Below are 14,302 nucleotides of genomic sequence, written 5' to 3' on the forward strand. Positions count from 1 at the left end.
CTATTTTTTAATTTGTTTCTTTGTTGGCTTATTTGGTGACTTCTTTTTAGTGGCGGGTTGTCCTGTATTTGAGGCCACTGTCTGTATTGAAGCTAATGACAACCGAGAGCCCAGATTTCTAACCTTAAGTTTGACGTCACTCTTGGTTTTTCTCACAACCAATACTATGACTGCCGTCACAATTATGACAACAACGATACCGGCGACCCCTGCTATGGCCAGAATGGTCACCAGATTTCCGCCGCCACCGCCACTGCCGGCACCGGATTTGTCCGTCGGTAACATGTCGTTGTTTTCTCGTAATTCAACTATACTTTTCTCGGATTTAGTCGGCCTTTTAGTCTTCGGTCGAGCCGTGGTTTGATCGTAATAGTCAAAGTTGCGGACAAATGTCTTGTTTAGGATTTCATCGACCGATTCATACTATAATATAGTTTATAATATAGTTTATTACTAATAAAATATCAATAATATTATTAATGACTTATAAATATGTGTACAAACATCGCTGAAGTCGGTGTCCATCGACTTGTTAGCAATTGCTTCGCGCGAATTGTTTATCGACTTATTTTCACAAATATTTACTTCAATTGTCAACAAAATTATGGCCAAAACAATGGTTAATAAATTTATACTTTTTAGTAGTTTATACATGTTTTATGCAAATATTATAATATTATTAATAGTCACATCAAATAAGTGTTAGTCACTACTGATTTACAGTAATTAAACAGTTTTTTTTAATCAATACAATTATGATACCTGTATATACTGTAGAATAATTTTGAAATTTATAATTTTATATATCTTTAACATTTACTTTTCTCGCGATTATAACAATTTGAAAATAAAATAAAATAAATCAAATTTATTGCATTATTTATTTGACAGTTAATTTTAAAAATAAATATTCAATTATTAAAAAACGAAATGTTTTCAATTTCAATCCAAATAAAAATCAGTTATATTTTTTTGTAATTAATAATTACTAATTATCTTTATCTATTATATACAGTAAATTTGGTTTTTATTTGACATTTGGTAGATATACAATTTGTATATTAATATAAGTAAAAGTTTTTATTACAATCAGTTAAATAATAAAATTAATGCTTATTATAGTCTATATTATAGATAAAAACAATTGATTTTTTTTTGATGAGTTTATTCAATCGAAAACTTTGTGCAAAACTTTTCGGCAAATCGTTGTCATCATTGAGATGTCATTCAACGTCAAAAAGTCGACAATTTATAGCCAAACCAAATGAAGTGATTGATAGGAAATACTGGAATCAATGTATTAAATGTGAACAACGAAAACAGGAAGATTGGTGTGAAAAACTGTTTACCAATACATATGCAATAAAAATGCCAACAAAAGACAATACAAATAAATAATTCATTTATTTGTTATTATTTATCAGAATTTGTCAAAATTTCAATTTATTTCAATGTTATATTCTTAAAACTTTTACTAAATTATTATAAATGAATTATTGATTATTTGTTATATAATTGTTGTATAATTTATTTAATTTTGATTTATTATATAAATTAATATGTGTTAATCGTGTGTTGCAAATGAGTGATGGTATTGAATAGTTGGGTTCACTTAACTGATCAAAAATGTTTAATGATTGAGTGGATACTCATGTTTTTTTGCCATATCTAATGGTGTTAAAGGATTTGGAAAAGTTTGATACTTTACAGCATATATTTCAATATATTTAATGATAACAATATTATTGGGAAGAAGAGACTGACTACTGGAGGCTGCAATTAATGGCATTGAGTACTACATTAGTGCAGAAATGTGATAAAAATATCTAACCGTTAATGTTTGGTCAGATGCGGTCAGTCAGATATTTTTCTCCCTTTCCATTTGTATGGATGGTTTCCATTACATTATCCAATTATAATACGGTTAAAACTAATTGTTTTAAGTAATAATAAAATCAGGGTTGCTAAAGATTTTCGATCTCATGGGGGTGGGGTGTAGGGTGGGATCAAATGTTATATAAATTATAAAATATATTTTTGCATAGATATAATTTATTATATATATAGTTATAATTTTTTATCAAAGAGATTCATTATATTAATATTTGTATGCATTATCCTATTTACGCCATTCATTGGTTATTATGTGTTTCTTCTATTATTTTTATATCAATTATTGCTTTATATCAAGTTTTTACATCTAATTTAACAGTAATTTGAGATTTTATTAAATTATTATCTTAATGATAATATACTTTTAGATTTGTTTATATTGATTGTTGTTTCATATATTGAATGTCTATCAAATGTTTAACAAAACAGACCGGTGTTTGGGTTAAAAATAGTGACATTAATACAGTCAATTTGAATCAACCAAAACAATAAGTTTCAACAAAAATAGTAATATACAGTAGTGTAAATAATTTGTAAAAAGTAAAAATTAAAAAACTTTTATTTGAAACTAATTTATTAATAAATATCTAAATAATATAATAAAAATTGGATACAAAATAAGTAAATGCTATTACGATTTAGTTAATTTATAATACTGTATATAAAATTAGTAATCTATTTAAATTTCATTGCATTAAAACAAAACAGAAACTAATTAACATTTGATGGAAATTTAATACAAAAAATATAAAAATACAAAGAATTTGAAATATAAGATAAAATAAGTGAAAACAATGTTTGTGATCATCACTTGTGATCAGTTGTGGTCATATTGTTTGGGTTGTTGTTGAACATAATCGTCGATTAGTTTAACCACAGAATTGGGTATCTGTTCAGCACCGGTACGACCACCACCTTGTGCTGTACGTGTGGCGCCTTTGTAGATGTGTTCATAATCTGATGGTGCGATCAGAGCTGTTGGTGCGTCCGATGGCAGCCGTTTGGCCGGTACTTTAGATTTGTTGCCGCCTTTGTATATGTGCTCATAATCTGAAGGAGCAATCAAAGCTGTAGGTGCGTCGGATGGGATACGCTTAGATTTACCGCTACCTCCGCCACCCTTTTTGGATCCCTTTTCTCCTTTGTATATGTGCTCATAATCTGAAGGAGCAATTAAAGCTGTGGGTGCGTCGGATGGGATACGTTTAGTTTTACCGCTACCTCCGCCAGCCTTTTTGGATCCCTTTTCGCCTTTGTATATGTGCTCATAATCTGAGGGAGCAATCAAAGCTGTAGGTGCATCGGATGGGATACGCTTAGATTTACCGCTACCTCCGCCACCTTTTTTGGATCCCTTTTCGCCTTTGTATATGTGCTCATAATCTGAAGGAGCAATCAGTGCCGTCGGTGCGTCGGATGGGATACGTTTAGATTTACCGCTACCTCCGCCACCCTTTTTGGATCCCTTTTCGCCTTTGTATATGTGCTCATAATCTGATGGAGCAATCAGTGCCGTCGGTGCGTCCGATGGAATGCGTTTGGCAGCCGTTCCTCCCTTTCCTTTAGTGTTACTTTTCTGTCCTTTGTATATGTGCTCATAATCTGATGGTGCGATTAGAGCTGTCGGTGCGTCCGATGGGATACGTTTTGCCTTCTCTTTCTTTCCCATTGTATTCAAAATCAAACTAAAAATAGTTGGGAATAGGATCTGATAGTTGATAATAGTGTTTCAAAAACAGTTATTATAAACAAATTAATTCAAATCAATTACAAAAGTATTTAGAGATATAATTATATTATTTGCATTTATTTGTTTAAAAATATATATAATTTGTTTTATCAAATATTTTTGTCTCGTGATAATATTTCTATATATTTTAATTTAGTTTAAAACAATTAATAGTATATGTGGTACAGGGTTAGGTATAGTATATGCGATAAAAAAATATCTAAACAATTAAAACTATTGTATAAATTGTTACATTACTCTATAACACAGTATACAATATATAGTAATAATTTATTACCAATGATTGAAAAACTAACGAAAAATTGAAAATACTTTGATAATAAAATTAATTAAAAAAAAATTGCCAAACGATAAGACAAAACAAATTTTAAAAAACAAAGTATCTGAGAGTACATCCAAAGATAAAGAGTACACCGTCGAGGAAGTGTTTAAAACACAACACTAAAAGTTCGCTTTGAATTATACTGTAATTAGCGATCAAGTGTTTGATGTGACAAAGTTTTTGGACTCACATCCCGAAGATGTCGATACTATTATGAATTACACCGAAAAATACGCTACCATTGGTTTTCTGGACAACCATTCAGATAATGTCAAAAAAATCAAATCTAATTATAAAATTGGTGTCATTAAGAAAATATAAGACCGATCCTTACCGATGCTTACCGGAGCTAAAACTCTGTTTTTTTTCGACGAAAAATATTACTTCTTGTCTATAAAAACATTATTTGATAAAAATAAAATTGATTTTTCTTTTTTTTTGTACACAATTTCAATACAAAATTACATAAAAACAAGAAATAATTGAAACAGTATTTAATATAAAGCATATGACAACTGATTGATAATAAATTCAGACAAATCATTAATTGATGGTTTGAATACAATCACTACTAATATATACTAATATTTGACATCAAATGTGTTACCAATTCATTTGTTTACCAAAGAATGTCTTCGGATAGAAGAAATCGTTGTCACCGATGGTCTCTCGGTTCCAATTGTCTGTCGGGTTGTGTTCGGAGTGAAATCCAGAGTGAAATTCAGAGTCAAATCCAGAGCTAAATCCAGAGTCTTTTGAATAATTAAAGTCCTCCGAAGTTGGTTTACCGAAGTGTGCGTTTCGTGAAGGATCACCACTTTTGCCTTCTTTTTGCTGTCGTCGGCGTTGATTTAGCCGAACCAATGACATCATCTGTTCCCAATCGGACGGCACCCGACCGCGAGTGTGCCACTTGTATTTGGGTGATACTTCCCAATTGCGGAACGGATGCTGAATATCGACTTCACGCATGAAATCAGTCATTTGATTTCTAGTAACACCTTTACCCGTGCGGCCGACAGGGCTCGACTTGCGTCCACTCGGTTTCGTTTGTATTGGACGACCAAAGAATGTCTTCGGAAATATAAGTGTGGATCGACCGCTCTTGATTTGAGACCAACGATCTTTTAGCTCTGCGGGTATAAGTGTGTCCTCACCGCCAGTAGTCTGGTCTCTGCGAACATCTTCACGAGTCCAATCACTTTGTTTCGCTTGTATTGGACAACCAAAAAATTTCTTCGGGAAGATAAGTGTCGACCGACCTCTAGTGATTTGTGACCAACGATCTTTTAGCTCTGCGGGTATAAGCGTGTCTTCATCGCCAGTAGTCTGATCTCTGTGACCATCTTCACGAGTCCAATCACTTGGTTTCGGTTGTATTGGATAACCAAAGAATTTCTTCGGGAAGATAAGTGTCGACCGACCTCTCGTAATTTGTGACCAACGATCTTTTAGATCTGCGGGTATAAGTGTGTCCGCATCGCCACTAGTCTGGTCTCTGTGACCATCTTCACGAGTCCAATCACTTTGTTTCGGTTGTATTGGACGACCAAAGAATTTCTTCGGGAAAATAAGTGTCGACCGACCTCTCGTGATTTGTGACCAATGATTTTTCAGATCTGCGGGTATAAGTGTATCCTCATCGCCAGTAGTCTGGTCTCTGTGAACATCTTCACGAGTCCAATCACTTTGTTTCGCTTGTATTGGACAACCAAAAAATTTCTTCGGGAAGATAAGTGTCGACCGACCTCTAGTGATTTGTGACCAACGATCTTTTAGCTCTGCGGGTATAAGCGTGTCTTCATCGCCAGTAGTCTGATCTCTGTGACCATCTTCACGAGTCCAATCACTTTGTTTCGGTTGTATTGGAAGACCAAAGAATTTCTTCGGGAAAATAAGTGTCGACCGACCTCTAGTGATTTGTGACCAACGATCTTTTAGATCTGCGGGTATAAGGGTGTCCTTATCGCCAGTCGGCTCTTCTCGTTCTCTGCGACCATCTTCACGAATTTGGTCACTTTGTTTAGGTTGTAGAGGACGTCCAAAAAATTGTTTGGGAAAGATAAGTGTCGACCGACCTCTCGTGATTTGTGACCAACGATATCTTAGATCTGCGGGTATAAGTGTATCCTCATCGCCAGTAGTCTGGTCTCTGCGACCATCTTCACGAGTCCAATCACTTTGTTTCGGTTGTATTGGACGACCAAAGAATTTCTTCGGGAAGATAAGTGTCGACCGACCTCTCGTAATTTGTGACCAACGATCTTTTAGATCTGCGGGTATAAGTGTGCCCTCATCGCCAGTAGTGTGGTCTCTGCGACCATCTTCACCAGTCCAATCACTTTGTTTAGGTTGTAGAGGATGGCCAAAAAATTTCTTGGGAAAGATAAGAGTCGACCGACCTCTTGTGATTTGAGACCAACGATTTCTCAGCTTAGATGGTATAAGTGTGTCCTCACCTCCAGTTTTTTCTTCTCTGCCAACATCACTACTAGTCCGCTCGGTTGGATGTGGTTGTCGAGGACGGCCAAAAAATTTGTTTGGATAGATGAGTGTGGATCGACCTCTTGTGATTTGCGACCAAAGATCCCTAAGCTCTGTTGGTATAAGATCCGTGTCATCGTCGGTAGTAGTTTTTCTGGTTGGGCGGACACGCTTTTTCTTGACTGTTTGTACGCCGCGATCAACCTTTTTAATTGTCTTTGTTTGTGTACCCTTTGAATGTCTTTCATCTTTCCATTTGGGAGTCTGTGTTTCTGCGTCGGTCTTTTCAAAAGATTTGTCGATATCACCGAAACCGGAGTCTCTATCGTCTTCTTCATCGGTTTGTGTCTCACTATTCTTTCGAGTTCTGCCACTATATTCTTCATCGGTTTGTGTCTCACCATTCCTTCGAGTTCTGCCACTATATTCTTCATCGGTTTGTGTCTCACCATTCCTTCGAGTTCTGCCACTATCTTCTTCATGGGTTTGTGTCTCACTATTCCTTCGAGTTCTGTCACTATCTTCTTCATCGGTTTGTGTCTCACTATCCTTTCGAGTTCTGCCACTAAAGTTGCTGTCATAACCCTCGTCATCACTCAAATTTGGCAGAGATGTTGATCTTGCATTCATGATTGCTGTCTTCACTCAATTGATATTCACTTTTTTAGTGGTTATTTAAAATCTTTTTTGTTGACTATTTGTCTACAATTCAATCGACAATTCAAACCGTTACTGAGTTTTAATTTTTAATTAAATTTTAATGATATGATAGTTGTGTCGCGTAATTCACGGACCGATTATTATTGAATTGTTTATCACGATATTAAACAACAAAATTATTTAAATATTTTTTAATTTTTTAAATTTAATTATTAAAACAATTTGTCAGTAAATTGTTGTAAAATATATCATTACAAATATATAATACCAAATTTTATCCGAAAAATCTATTAAGTTTTTATAATTACAATTTGTCTCGAAATTTATTATCCATTGTAGTAATAATATCGTATTTTGTATTGATTTATTTATTCAAACAATTGTCAGTTAACTAACTATTTATTCAAATATTTTTATTCAATTATCTGAATTATAACCACAAATGAAAATGAGATCACAATTTGCATTAATCTGTTGTCTCATCTTATTATTGTCTGACAATATATCTTCTGAACAACAGAAGTCAACAAAAGAGTTGATCACTGAATGTAGACTTTGATATTGATTTAACATTTGATAAAACAATTAACAAACAAAATCTTTTTTTTTCTTCTATCAGCCAATGAACAGATATACGACATCAATGTCATCATTACTGTTCCAATTGTGGTCACAATTGTCCTGTTGGTGGTCGTGCTCTTGTGTTGCTTAATGTTTAGTCTTAGAGACTCACGCGAAGGACAGCTCCCGGTGATTGTGGCCAACACTAATCGTTCAGAGACAACATCAGCGTCGAACATACCGGCCGTCAGTTTGGATCAGTCACATACTGTCAGTCAGGGATGTTCTGCTTGTTCGGGACCTAATTCTGCTACTGGTATCTGCATCTGCCATAAAGTCAAAGAGCAGTCAAAATCTGGTCTACAAAACTCTGGCAACACTTCAACTTCGGGATCAATCCGGGCGTCAGTGTCCGACAGTGTCAGACCAAAATGTGTCTCAATTTCTGGCAGTTCTTTCAAATCGACGAGTTTACAAAAGTCGATGAATACACAGAAGTCACCACTACCTCAACGCAGTACTTCCATACAAACACTTTCACCAATCAAGACCAATAGCGTTGTCAATAATTGCGACGACGATGACGATGATGACGAAGAAGAGATCAACGACTTTGAGTTGATTGAAAAGAAACCAAACCTTACTCCAAGACCGTCGCAGACATTCGGAAACATTTCGCCGAAAACTCAGAAGACTCCGATCACTTCCAAGACACCGACCCTTAAGTCGATTTAATCACTCAAATAATGTTTTCTTTTATTTTCTTTAGACTATCTTTTTCTTCATATTTTAAAAAATTGTTTCATTAGATTTATTTTGATTTTATTTATCATTTAAAAAACGATTAATCTATGTTTTAGATATATTTTATATTACATTTGATTTATATTGAATATTATCTAAATTTTTTGAATTTTATTCATTAAGAAATTTATTATATTTTTCATATATTGATATAACTAAGTTTAGTTTGTAATAAATTAATAAAAACGTGTTTAAAAAATTATTTTTTGTATACATTAATGATATAATATATAATAATTAAAAATAATTTTACAGTATATTTATAAATGAATACTAAATATATAAACAAATATATGTAGAAATATTTCATAAACTACTTCTCATTGTAGTTTCATTAAACATTGAACCGCTGGTTGTGTTTGCTTTACCACTGATGGCTAATGGCTTAGTGTCGGTCTTAGGTGACTGACTGGAAGTATTAGTAGTCTCGGGAAGATTTGTGACATTTTTATCTGTATTTCTGATAGTAATTGCATTAAGTTTATCTGTCGGAGGCGTATCTGTTGTCTTATTGTTTTCATTGTTGTACACTATTGTAGTGTCCGAAGCTATTGACAAATCAATTTAATTATTAAAAATGTTATTTTATATACAAATATATACTGTATATTACTTCTAATATAGTTGCGATAAACAATCAATACTACAACTATAACAATGACTACGATAATTGTAATAACAATTATAATCAAAACTAAATATGTGATCCAATTGTATCTATGGGATGGATGGCACCCGAATAACTCAAGTAGTTCAGTATCCTATTAGAAATAAATACTGTATAATTAACTAAACAATTAATAGCACCGTTAGATTTGCTAACATGTTTTGTTAGCGTTTTGCTAATCGGGTCAAACAGATACAGTTGACTCGGACCTCGTCTAGTCTTGTGATAGCCATAGGGTTCGGCCACAGCGTACACCTGATTTTGATACCTTATAAAACCATTGTATGTGAGATCATCGGCCAAAGCACTCTGTTTCAGATACTTTATCCAATTAACGGTATTCAGTGACGTCCAGAACAGTGCCGACGATTGGCGATTGTCTTTCGGAGACTTATTTAAGATCATAAATATCTGATAATTGTTTGGTTCGTAATACATAGCGATAGTGTCCTGAAGTTTGCCCCAATCGATAGGTATTATTCGTTGAGTAATTGTGCCGTTAGTTTGCCAACCATTGTGAAAGTTTGTGTCCTGAATATCCCTAATTTGATTGGTGACCGGAACCACTTGTTTAAAGGCAAAACAATCGTCAGCTATTTTGTCGTCTCTGTAAATGACAAGCAATAGGTTTGTGTGCCATCTTCGACATGTCGTACAATTGATAATCTCATTGTCATCGACTGCTGACTCAATCGCTTTAACCATATTGTCGTTGTCGTTGCAATTGATCTCCGGGACGTACAAACCACTTAAGACATGTCCGACTAAGACATTTAAAGACATACAGGAAAAGCTAAATAACTATCAGTTAAATTGATTAAACAGATTATCTAAATACTGGTTTTATTGTTGTTCAACAAATGTCTGAGTTTCTGTATTTGGTTGTCAACACTAATCAACTTAAAGTCATACGAATAGTGCCACAAATGGTCACTTCGGCGAACATTTATGCCGTCTCTGATCATGAAAACCGAATCGACATACGTTTCCTCACAAATATCGGCACCAAATACACCGTTAGTTTTATGTGTCATACATATCAATGCTATTATCTTTACAATTACTAAGTAGTGTTTAACTATCATAATGAATGTCATTATTAAATTTTAATAGATTTTAGTTTAAATAAATATCTGATGGCAATATAATAACTATTATATATTTTACTATAATTCTAGTAAAAAAATTTTTAGTTATTTATCAAACACTTATTTAGTATTGAAAACAGTTATCTTTCGTTAACATTTGAATATAAACTTTAATAATAATATCTCTCACTATTGTAACAATAAACTTTTGTTTCATATATTTGATAAGTAATTTATTGAATAGATTTTATATTAACAATAATTATGCAAATGTTAATAATTAGTTTAGTTTATAATAAGATAAAGTAAAATTTTACGAGTTTAGATACAATATGATATTTTCAATTGGTTTATAACATAATATCTTTAATATAAATATTTTAAAAATTATTTTAATTAATTATTATATTATATGTAATCTTTAATAGTATAAAAAGTGAGTTATATTATACTATTGTATACTTGTATTGTATTTGTCTATTTGTCAATTGTTTATTCAATAAATTATTTATTATTGATATACAAGTTTTTACAATTTTATCTAAAGATTAGGTATATATAATTTTATTTAAGTTTAATGTAAATTATTATTAATATAAAATATAATGTAAAATATATATAATTTATAGTGACAAAAATTAATAAAAGTATTCAAATATAATTAATATAAAATATAGAAAAAATATAAATAAAAATAAAATAAGTATTAAATTATTTAATTAAGAAAATGTGTAATTTGTATCACATTTTGTTATATTTTTGTTGGCTTTTTTGGTCTCTATTTTGATACAGTAATGCATTTGTGATCAATCGTTGGTCGTCTTCACGTCTAAAATGTGAATACATGTCTTCCTTAACCTTATGGACAGCACTGGTATTGATCTCCTGTTCCATAAAATTCTTGGCATTGGTTTTCATTCTAACGATATCTTCAGCCGGTATTCTCAACTGTTTTTCTAAACTAAATAAATATTTATTGTAATCATTGCTATCGTTATTATATGACTCGTCGTCGTCGGTCTCGTAATGACTTTCGTCCTCTTTATTGTTCACAATATATATATGTTTTGGCATTTGATGTTTAGTGTCGTATTGATAGGCAATTGATACCAAATCACGTCTTTGATAGGCGTGTTGATCGGTATCATCCAAATAGTCGATAATTTGTTGAACTTTTTGATCTTTCTTTTTATTGTACTGATAGAGAAAGTCTTCGTCATCGAGAGTATAGGGTATGTCTTCATCGCTTGAATCCATTTCTTCACTGATGTCACCAATATTTATGTAGTCAATAGTATTCATACAATTTATACATATATTGTTAAGTCCGCCCAAACAGTCGAAACAATAATAGGCACCGCATTTGTTGACACAACTGATGGATTGGTCAGAACCGTCGTCTTTGACTCGTATGCCACACACTACACATGAAACTTGTTTCTCATAGACACCCAAAACGGTACAAATGATACGCAAATACTTGTATTCATGACATAACCGTTCAAATAGACTGACACTTTCTGGACCATCGATATCTCCATAAGTTTTTTGTCGCATTTGTTTTCTCCAGAATTCAAATATATTACCTCTTGTTATGAGTATATGATTGTAGAGCCAAACTGTACGGACAGGTATGCGATGTGGATAAAAAAGACCGGCCACATAATGACGAAGCCGGAGACCATATGACCCGCAAAATACAGTCATCAATACAACTAATAATAAAAGTGACATTTTTTTGTATAGCTCTACATTTGGCGGATTGGGAACTGCTTTACAGGATTCAAATTTTTTGATCATTTTTTCTTTGATGTCAAACGAGTCTTGCATACCTCTCATTGAATGTGCCATTAAGTTTTGGCCCTCGATTTTAATGGTAAAAGACGACGGCGACAGCACTTCAATGAAAATATCTAAAACACTGTTGTATAGATGGATCAGCCAATTGACTAAATAATCGACAATAAAATAAATGCTTAACTGTCCAAAGATATAGGAAAACATAATAAAACCAATAAAAAAGCGAATCATTTCGGGTCGGGTCATAGTTATGTCAAATGTTGAAACATATCTGTCCTGTTCTATGAGTGTAAGCGGTAATACAGTCTCTTTTCCCAAATCTGATCGCTTTTTGTCAATTTCCATAAACTCTTCATCAATGTAGACATTATCCCACGGATCAGATTTTTTGAACATAATTAAGTATATGACTGACCTATTGATTTATAAATATAAATAAATTTAAATAAAATTTGATAAATTTATAAAAGTAATTTATTATAATTACTTACATAATAAATATCCAAAATGTGATAATTATTAATATAATAATTCTGATATTAGCCAAGTATGACATATGACTTAAAATATAATGTCGTTCCCAGAATTGGCGTCCAATTGATGAGACGGCAGTATCAAAGTCGACCGAAATATTGATTGAATGGTTAAGTTCGTGGTTTAGTTCAATGTCGACATACAGATCGTACAATATTTCTTCAATTGTTTGATTAACTAAAATAATTGTTTGATTGTATATTTTTGCAGACATTTGTTTAATCGATTGACATGTACTCTGTGCTCCATTAGTGATAGCATCGCATATGAATACAGGAGTCATATCAACTGATAATAAGCTTAAATGCATATCATTTATACATTTCTTATTGAATTTATTCATACGATTTTGTTTACACATTTTCCTAATATCTATACTCTGAAGCAATCTTTTCATGGCTTCATTGAACTTTTTGAGTGACCTCTTGATCTGTCTATAAGTATTTTGTATAATATGTAGTAATTTTTGAATATGTTGTTTGATATTACTGATGACTAAATCTTTGCCACCTTTACCGGCGCCCCAAACACTACAACCAGCAGAGCTGACACCTTTCAATACATTTGCTGTTATATTGGGCGACAACTTAAACAGTACGGCATAGACAATGATTGCCACTAATATGAATCTTAATTTACTCGACAATATTGATGGCAATGCAATAAGTGTTAGACAAAGTATTATCTCTTTGAACGGTGCGATCAATGCAAACACAACAAGAGCTATAATAGTCATCGAAATAAGTTTTGTATCGGAGACCAACTCTTGTGAACTGAGGAACAGATATGTAAGGAATGCCAGAATCAAACCAAAGATAAAATAAACTACTTTTCGAAAGACTTTGTTTTCGTCGGTGCCATTCTTGAAGACAAAACTCATATGACTTTGGCGACGGTCAGCACTCGGTGCCGAACCTAATGCTGTGACCACACTATTGTAGAGTCCGATCACTAATGTGAAGACAAACACAATGGGAAACAAACAGATGTCTTGTAAGTGGGAACCGATGCCATCGTTCCAGTGCTGATGTAAACCATATTTCTTGCGAATGCCATTCAGTTTAATTGTTTCCAATCGATTAATTTGTTTATATATTTGATATCTTTTATATATTTTTCGTACAAATTTATAGATCTTTTCCAATACTTTAATAATTGGATTCATGTCTTCAATAGATGTTTTCAAAACAAATTTTTATCAATCTATTGAATGCTACCGTAATTGGAAAATCATTGAATGAAAAATAAAATTTAAATTATTTAAAGCAACAAAAATTAATTTAAATTATGTGCTATTATTAATGTCGCGCATAATATATGCTATTATATCATAAATCTCATGAATATTTCAATGAAAAGAATTGAAATAATGTCTCGCATATCATATCACGTGATATATATATTTGTTAAGACATATTTAATTATTAATATAGATATTTAATTATATTATTAATATAGATATTTAATTATTTTGTTTATTACAAATTACAATCAAATTACAATCAAATTACAATCAAATTACATATAATAAATATAATTATTGAATATTAATGATTTAAAAAAATATGTTAGTAGTAATTATTTAACTTTAATACTGTAATAAGTTATTACTAATATTACTATTATTGCTAATTGTGAGAAATTCAAGTAATTATTTGTTTTTAATTATTATCTAATAAATGTTAATTTTACAGCTAATGTTAATTACCAATAATTATTAGTTCATTAAAGACAATCTA

At 32.1% G+C, this 14,302-nt stretch overlaps 5 protein-coding genes across 5 annotated transcripts; 1 reads left to right on the forward strand and 4 right to left on the reverse strand.

Moving 5' to 3' along the window:
• LOC128964308 (uncharacterized) lies at positions 1 to 631 on the reverse strand. Its single transcript, XM_054310892.1, has 2 exons — positions 505 to 631; positions 1 to 423 (listed from the first exon to the last, which is right to left on the reverse strand). The coding sequence occupies exons 1-2, from the start codon at positions 523 to 525 to the stop codon at positions 1 to 3; spliced, it is 444 nt and encodes a 147-aa protein (XP_054166867.1). The 5' UTR covers positions 526 to 631.
• Positions 632 to 2,710: 2,079 nt separating this feature from the next.
• On the reverse strand, positions 2,711 to 3,668 carry LOC128964309 (uncharacterized). The gene has a single exon (XM_054310894.1). It carries the CDS (start codon positions 3,560 to 3,562, stop codon positions 2,711 to 2,713), a length of 852 nt encoding a protein of 283 aa, XP_054166869.1. The 5' UTR covers positions 3,563 to 3,668.
• Positions 3,669 to 7,500: 3,832 nt separating this feature from the next.
• On the forward strand, positions 7,501 to 8,406 carry LOC128963908 (uncharacterized). Its single transcript, XM_054310451.1, has 2 exons — positions 7,501 to 7,657; positions 7,729 to 8,406. The coding sequence occupies exons 1-2, from the start codon at positions 7,552 to 7,554 to the stop codon at positions 8,403 to 8,405; spliced, it is 783 nt and encodes a 260-aa protein (XP_054166426.1). The 5' UTR covers positions 7,501 to 7,551; the 3' UTR covers position 8,406.
• An 821-nt stretch (positions 8,407 to 9,227) lies between these two features.
• Positions 9,228 to 10,199, reverse strand: LOC128964310 (uncharacterized). Its single transcript, XM_054310895.1, has 3 exons — positions 9,980 to 10,199; positions 9,282 to 9,905; positions 9,228 to 9,235 (listed from the first exon to the last, which is right to left on the reverse strand). Exons 1-3 carry the CDS (start codon positions 10,173 to 10,175, stop codon positions 9,228 to 9,230), a joined length of 828 nt encoding a protein of 275 aa, XP_054166870.1. The 5' UTR covers positions 10,176 to 10,199.
• Positions 10,200 to 10,970: 771 nt separating this feature from the next.
• On the reverse strand, positions 10,971 to 13,728 carry LOC128964311 (DC-STAMP domain-containing protein 2-like). Its single transcript, XM_054310896.1, has 2 exons — positions 12,521 to 13,728; positions 10,971 to 12,444 (listed from the first exon to the last, which is right to left on the reverse strand). The coding sequence occupies exons 1-2, from the start codon at positions 13,726 to 13,728 to the stop codon at positions 10,971 to 10,973; spliced, it is 2,682 nt and encodes an 893-aa protein (XP_054166871.1).
• Positions 13,729 to 14,302: the final 574 nt, after the last annotated feature.

This window comes from Oppia nitens, unplaced genomic scaffold (assembly GCF_028296485.1).
Source record: "Oppia nitens isolate AA-2021 unplaced genomic scaffold, nextdenovo-longstitch-racon4-pilon3 scaffold8_pilon_pilon_pilon, whole genome shotgun sequence".
Lineage (NCBI taxonomy): Eukaryota > Metazoa > Arthropoda > Arachnida > Sarcoptiformes > Oppiidae > Oppia > Oppia nitens.

Excerpts from the sequence above, each read along its gene's own strand:
- LOC128964311 (XM_054310896.1), bottom strand. The coding sequence starts at position 13,728 with ATGAATCCAATTATTAAAGTATTGGAAAAGATCTATAAATTTGTACGA. Across the intron at positions 12,445-12,520 it reads ACATTTTGGATATTTATTAT|GTCAGTCATATACTTAATTA; the intron begins GTAAGTAATTAT and ends ATAAATCAATAG.
- LOC128964309 (XM_054310894.1), bottom strand. The coding sequence starts at position 3,562 with ATGGGAAAGAAAGAGAAGGCAAAACGTATCCCATCGGACGCACCGACA.
- LOC128964310 (XM_054310895.1), bottom strand. The coding sequence starts at position 10,175 with ATGACACATAAAACTAACGGTGTATTTGGTGCCGATATTTGTGAGGAA. Across the intron at positions 9,906-9,979 it reads GTTGAACAACAATAAAACCA|TCGGACATGTCTTAAGTGGT; the intron begins GTATTTAGATAA and ends TAAATGTCTTAG.
- LOC128963908 (XM_054310451.1), top strand. The coding sequence starts at position 7,552 with ATGAAAATGAGATCACAATTTGCATTAATCTGTTGTCTCATCTTATTA. Across the intron at positions 7,658-7,728 it reads AAAAGAGTTGATCACTGAAT|CCAATGAACAGATATACGAC; the intron begins GTAGACTTTGAT and ends TTCTTCTATCAG.
- LOC128964308 (XM_054310892.1), bottom strand. The coding sequence starts at position 525 with ATGGACACCGACTTCAGCGAT. Across the intron at positions 424-504 it reads TGGACACCGACTTCAGCGAT|TATGAATCGGTCGATGAAAT; the intron begins GTTTGTACACAT and ends ACTATATTATAG.